The 6,090-nt window shown below is 43.3% G+C and overlaps 1 protein-coding gene across 1 annotated transcript in view; it reads left to right on the top strand.

Annotated features, from left to right (window-relative positions):
• The first annotated feature begins 2,183 nt into the window (after nucleotides 1–2,183).
• Nucleotides 2,184–6,090, top strand: part of STAB2 (stabilin 2) — a 167,785-nt gene continuing 163,878 nt past the window's right edge. Inside the window, exon 1 of the mRNA XM_040234847.1 lies at nucleotides 2,184–2,545. Coding sequence (XP_040090781.1) covers nucleotides 2,468–2,545 — 78 coding nt within the window. The 5' untranslated portion in view covers nucleotides 2,184–2,467. The remainder of the gene's footprint in view (nucleotides 2,546–6,090) is intronic.

The following is a 6,090-nucleotide window of genomic DNA, read 5'->3' as shown; positions in this document are numbered from 1 at the left end:
CTATAACCCCCTGAAGCATCTTCCACAACCATTTGCTGCTGCTGCTGCTAAGTCACCTCAGTCATGTCTGACTCTGTGTGACCCCATAGACAGTAGCCACCAGGCTCCCCCATCCCTGGGATTCTCTAGGCAAGAACACTGGAGTGGGTTGTCATTTCCTTCTCCAATGCATGAAAGTGAAAAGTGAAAGGGAAGTTGCTGAGTAGTGTCTGACTCTTTGCCACCCCATGGACTGCAGCCTACCAGGCTCCTCTGTCAATGGGATTTTCCAGGCAAGAGTACTGGAGTGGGGTGCCATCACCTTCTCCGTCCACAACCATTTAGGAAATGCAAATAAGGGTTCATCCCCCCACACACACACACACAGGAATCCAACGCATTCCTAGGCACAGACACTAATCCATGTTCTTCAGAGAGAAAAGAATCAGAAAAAAATGCTTTCAACTTCTTCCTCTCAAGTATTAGTTAAGGTAACATAGCTCTGTTAACAGGTTAACCTCAATTTCATTGACTTTACACAATAATAGTCCATTGTTAAGCAGCTATCACCCATGCAAGTGGAATCATCTACAAAGCTTTGTAGATTCTAAATGAGGTTGAAATATATTGAACCAAAGGATTGTGAGGACTTCCTCATCTGGTGTCTTCTCATTCAGACCTCTGGGTTAGCCTCTGAAGGGCTTATCTGTACCAGAAGTTTCTTGGATTACTGATCAATAGAATATAATGTTTCAAACATCCAGAGGGAAAGATTTTGTAGAGTTAGGATTATTTAACAAATAGTAGTATTTAACTGTGAGTCTCCCAGTTAACTCAGTGTCATGATATACACCCTAAGCCTGTTTTGGTGATTGTTGTTTTTCAGTCACTCAGTCATGTCCAGCTCTCTACGACCCCATGGGCTGCAGCATTCCAGGCTTCCCTGTCCTTCATTATCTCCCAGAGTTTGCTCAAACTCATATCCACTGAGTCAGTGATGCTATCCAGCCATCTCATTCACTGTCACCCCTTTCTCCTCCTTCCCTCAATCCCTCCCAGGATTAAGGTCTTTTCCAATGAGTCAGCTCTTCCGTCAGGTGGCCAAAGTATTAGGGCTTCAGCTTCAGCCCTTCTAATGAATATTCAGGGTTGATTTCCTTTAGGATTGACTAGTTTGATCTCCTTGCTGTCCAAGGGCCTCTCAAGAGTTGATTAGCCCAGACTTTATCCTTTGTGGTGCTAGGTCTGACATTTTTCCATCATGTCAATGAGACTGGAGCACCACTTGCTATTTATGTGTAAAGTATTGTTTTGGGAAGTTGAGGATAGTGGTTAATAGTACGAGCTCTGGAGTCACCCAGTTTGAAAACTAGATCCTCACCTACTTGCTGTGTGACTTTGGAAAAGTTGTTACCTAACCTCTCTGCCTCAGTTACCTCATCTGTAAAATGGGGAGAACAATTCTATTTCACCAAGAACTGTGAGGATTAAATGGGTTAATCCATGGAGAAGTCTAGCAGAGTGAGTAGTACATAGTTAGTCTTCAACAAATGTTGGCTAGAGTTGTTTTTCTTATTTTCAAATACAGATCTCTGCTCTATGCTGCTGGAGTTACAGAAGTTAAAGGCTAGGCCTGCTCCTCAAGAAATTAATAATTGGTCACAGGAGACAGACAGTGAATTGTGGATGGAGGTGACTGGGCTTTCATAGCATGATGTGCAAAATGCTGGGAGGACCTCCAAGATGAATATTAGAGGAGCAGGACAGAAGCCTTCCTGGAAGAGGTGACATTAGACCTAGGCCTTGAAGCATAAGATGAGACCTGTAGACTCAGTTATTTGCTGCTAAAGTGACCTGGAAGAGGCCAAAGGATGAGTCAAAAACTCAACCAATGGCATCTTAAACGAGACATTTCTTTGTGATAGAGTTTTCCACCACCATCACCTAAGTCAAGGACCAGCCTTCTGCAACATCCCCTCCACACCTGGAATTGTGCCCATTTATGGGTACCCCCATAAATACTGCCTGATGACAAGCTCGGACCTTTGCATTCAGAGAGAGAGGCTTGCAGTTTTCCATGGTGTGGTTGTGTTCATGTTGGCAGGGCCTGAGGTCAGCAGTAGGCAGAACCAGAGGGGGATGGGCAGAGCAGTGGGAGGCAGGAGCTTTTTCTTGGGAGTTTCACAAGGCACAAAAATTCCAGATCATGTCTCTGCCTCGGCCCCTTCAGGATATCCTGTCATTGAGCCAGGACATGTATACAGTTAAGAGTGGCCGATTTCACCACGACCCCTAGATTGGCCATTTTTCCTGTCTAGAGGCAGCTCTCACATATCATCTGTTACAATCCAGGAAAAAAAGGAGAGGAAAAGATTTAAAAGCAAACACTGAAATGAGAAAGAATTCACTGGGCGTTCATCAAACTAAATTTAAGTAGCTACACAGTCCTGACAGTTGCCTGACGTGAAGAAGCGAATATTTCCTCACCATGCTACAAAGTGTAATACTTTTCTTTCTTGGATTGGTGGTACAAAATCTCTGCTCCCTGTCTGAAACTGCAGAACAGGTAAGATGAAACTTATGTTTTTTAAAAGTTTTAAAAGTTCATGATTGTGTTTAAAACCTTTTGCTTTCCTATGTGGTCGTGAGTAAAGTGTACTCTCTGGGCTTCACAAAATTAAAAGCTTATGGAGAATAAGATGCTAACAAGGATCCATCTGTCTGAAGAGGTACTAAGCCAGTTGGGTCTATTCTGTGCTAAAATGCGATCGCTGGGATCTCTGATTTTAGCCCTAAAATTCCTCTCTCCATTGTGGATTTTGCTATCTTTTCTGTTTGTTTGTTTTAATGAATCCCTCCCATTGCATCATTCTGAATGTTGAAAATAACAATGACTGTAGAGAGATGAGTAGAGAGGAGCTCTGGGGAACTCCAGGTCAGGTCATAACTGATTGAGAAACACAAGGTCACCAAAATGCCGGGAATCCATCCATCTACCTACCGTGAGTTGTAGTCAAAGGACCCAGGGTAGTGGAATCAATGGCCTGATGAAGGACACCAGCACGCCTGCCTGTGATGACACGTGAGTTGTCATCATAGAGCAGGTTCAGAACCAGCTTTGCAGCAAGTCTAGGCTAGAGGAGGGTATGTGAGGGACCAGCAGTCCAGAAGTTAGCACTCTGCTGCAGGGGCCATTGGTTTGATCCCTGGTCAGGAAACAAGATAACATAAGCTGTGCAGCCAGAAAAATATAGGAGTGTATGTGAGAGATGATCTAAGTGACTTATTTAAAATGCATTTCACAAGTTAGGATTTCTGCTTTATGACTAATAAAACATAAACATGACTCTGCATCTGGGCCAGGCAATGTCTTTATATACACACACACACACACATATATATATAGTCTTCTTTCATATTCTTTTCCATGATGGTTTATCACAGGATATTGAGTATATCCTGTGCCATGCAATAAGACATTGTAGTTTATCCATTCTCTGTATACTAGTCTACATCTGCTGATCCCAAACTCCCAATACACCCCTCCCATATCCCCCCCACCCCCTTAGCAACTACAATTCTGTTCTCTATGTCTGTGAGTCTGTTTTGTGACAGGCAATTTTTTTTTAATTGAAGTATAACTGGTTTACCATAATGTGTTAATTTCTTCTGTACAGCAAAATGACTCAGCTATACATATCTATTTTTTTCATATTTTTTCATTATGGTTTGTCATGGGATATTGTATAGTTCACTGTGTTATACAGTAGGACCTTGTTGCATACCATCCCACAGATAATAGTTTGCCCCTGCTAATCCCCAAATCCCCATTGTTCCTCCTCGTGCCAGGCAAACTTTATCAATACCAATTTTACTCCAGCTGACTATACTCTGATAATGCTTTTCACTAAAATGTTGGAATATGGCATATGGGTTAAGTGCTCCAGCTCGGAGGTTAGGTAGGGGCAAGACTGAACTGGGGCTTTCTTGTTAAATCAAGATTGAACTAACAGCTATTTGAGGACAAGTGACTGGGCTTCTGTAGTGGTTCAGATGGTAAAGAATCTGCTTGCAATGCAGGAGACCTGGGTTCAATCCCTGGGTCAGGAAGATCCCCTGGAGAAGGGCATGGCAACCAACTCCAGTTTTCTTGCCTGGAGAATTTCATGGACAGAGGAACCTGGTGGACTACAGTCCATGAGGTCGCAAAGAGATACAACTGAGTGACTAACACTTTCACTCCTTTTTCACTCTCTATGCTCCATGGCTTACTAGCTGTTGAACCCTGAGTGTGTTACTTAGTCCCTCTAAGCTTCAGTTTCTCCCTTGACATTGCTCCACAAATGATAGTAGCTGAGTTTACTCTTCAGATGGGACCATATGAGAGAAATAATGAGCCTTTCCACTTGAATCATTTGACGGTCAAGGGATTTCTTGAAAAGACTATTAACTCTGGCTTGCTAAGATAGAAAAGACAAAGTAATGTCACCCCATATACTTATCTAAATGGTAAACTCTAATGTAAAGAAAATCCTGTTTAAAAAATGTAGATGTGCCCTAACCATTAAAGGGAAAGAATTCAAGCAATATCTAAGAGTGGCTTTTATTAGTCGACAAAGAACATTCCAGTGCTATTTTGGTTCATAATGATCACCAAATGAAACCTGCCAGTAAAAACAGATGTTTGTTTCCTATATGCCACTATAGTGTGTAGGGAAGAGCAATGGCTGATCAAGGAATCAAAATCACTGACAGTGTGACCTTGGCTGAGTCACTGAACCTCCCCCACCTCAGTTTTCTCTCCACTAAAGTGAGGATAATGATACCTCCTTTACTTATCTCTACAGTGGTTGAGATCAAATAAGATGATGCCTTTGGAAGCTTGCATGACCATAAATTTCCCTGTAAATGTAAGCTTTCTTCTTATGCAGCCCTCACATATTTCAGTGAACTTAGAAGTAGCTAGGATGTTCCCACCACCACTAACCTAGTGCCAGACCCAAGGGATGACAAAGAAATAGGAGAAAGTGGTCCTTTCCTGCAAGGGTCTTTCTAACAGAGAGACCACAAAACATTCTTCACTGACCAGCCATAGAGAGAGGAGGAGTTGAGAGAAGAAAGATGAGTGTGGTTGTGGACATGGTGACAGGGTATTAAAGGAGACAAGGTTTGGGTCACCAAGGGAAGCGGAAAGAACACTCTGATCAGTACAGGCAACAGGCCAAACACAGAAGTCAGAACAGAGAAGCAGCAGGACTCCCCTGGTGGTCCATGGTTAAGACTGCGTTTGTGTGCAGGTGTGCCTGCTCAGTCATGTCTGACTTTTTGCGACCCCATGGACTGTAGCCTGCCAGGCTCCTCTGTCCATGGGATTTTCCAGGCAAGATCACTGGAGTGGGGTGCCGTTTCCTACTCCAGGGGATCTTCCTGATCTAGGGATCCAGGGGATCTTCCTGATCTAGGGATCGGACCCGTGTCTCCTGTATTATCAGGTGTATTCTTTGCCACTGAACTGGGCCACCTGGGAAGCCTCCAATGCAGGAGGCATGGGTTCAGACCCTGATCAGAGAACGGACATCATTGAATGCTGTATGCTGTGGCCAAAAAAAAAAAAAGCATCACAGGAACTGACATTTATGGCCTGTGACATTCCAGATGCTGGCCAGGTGATTTGCACGTGTTATACCACTCAGAGGTCTCAATAACCTGTACAGTGGTTATCAATATCCCCCCTTTACAGATGATGGCAAAGAATAAGGAGTTCATCTGAGACTGTATATTTAGCAAGATACAGAGCTTGATTCCAATCTTAGGTCTTTTGAGTCCCAAGTTCAATCTTTCTTCATTGTACAAAACTGCTGCTTATGTTTGATGGGGAGATGAAGGAAACTTGAGAAAAAGGGGGAGATCCATGGAAGATCAGTACCAGAATCATGGATGAGGGACCCTGAAGACAAGGCCAAAGTGTGTCTGCATCGTTCGCTTTAGCAGTGAATTCTTTGCCACCTGCTGTTGCCAAATGACCATTTATGGTGTGTCTTGGTGATTTCCCACAAGTCATTCACTCAATAAACAAATCATTACTAAACTCTACTGTGTGCTAGACACTGG

This window comes from Oryx dammah, unplaced genomic scaffold (assembly GCF_014754425.2).
Source record: "Oryx dammah isolate SB20612 unplaced genomic scaffold, SCBI_Odam_1.1 HiC_scaffold_29, whole genome shotgun sequence".
Taxonomy (NCBI): domain Eukaryota; kingdom Metazoa; phylum Chordata; class Mammalia; order Artiodactyla; family Bovidae; genus Oryx; species Oryx dammah.
Note: the sequence above shows the minus strand (reverse complement) of the source record. Positions and strands in the feature narration are given on the sequence as shown.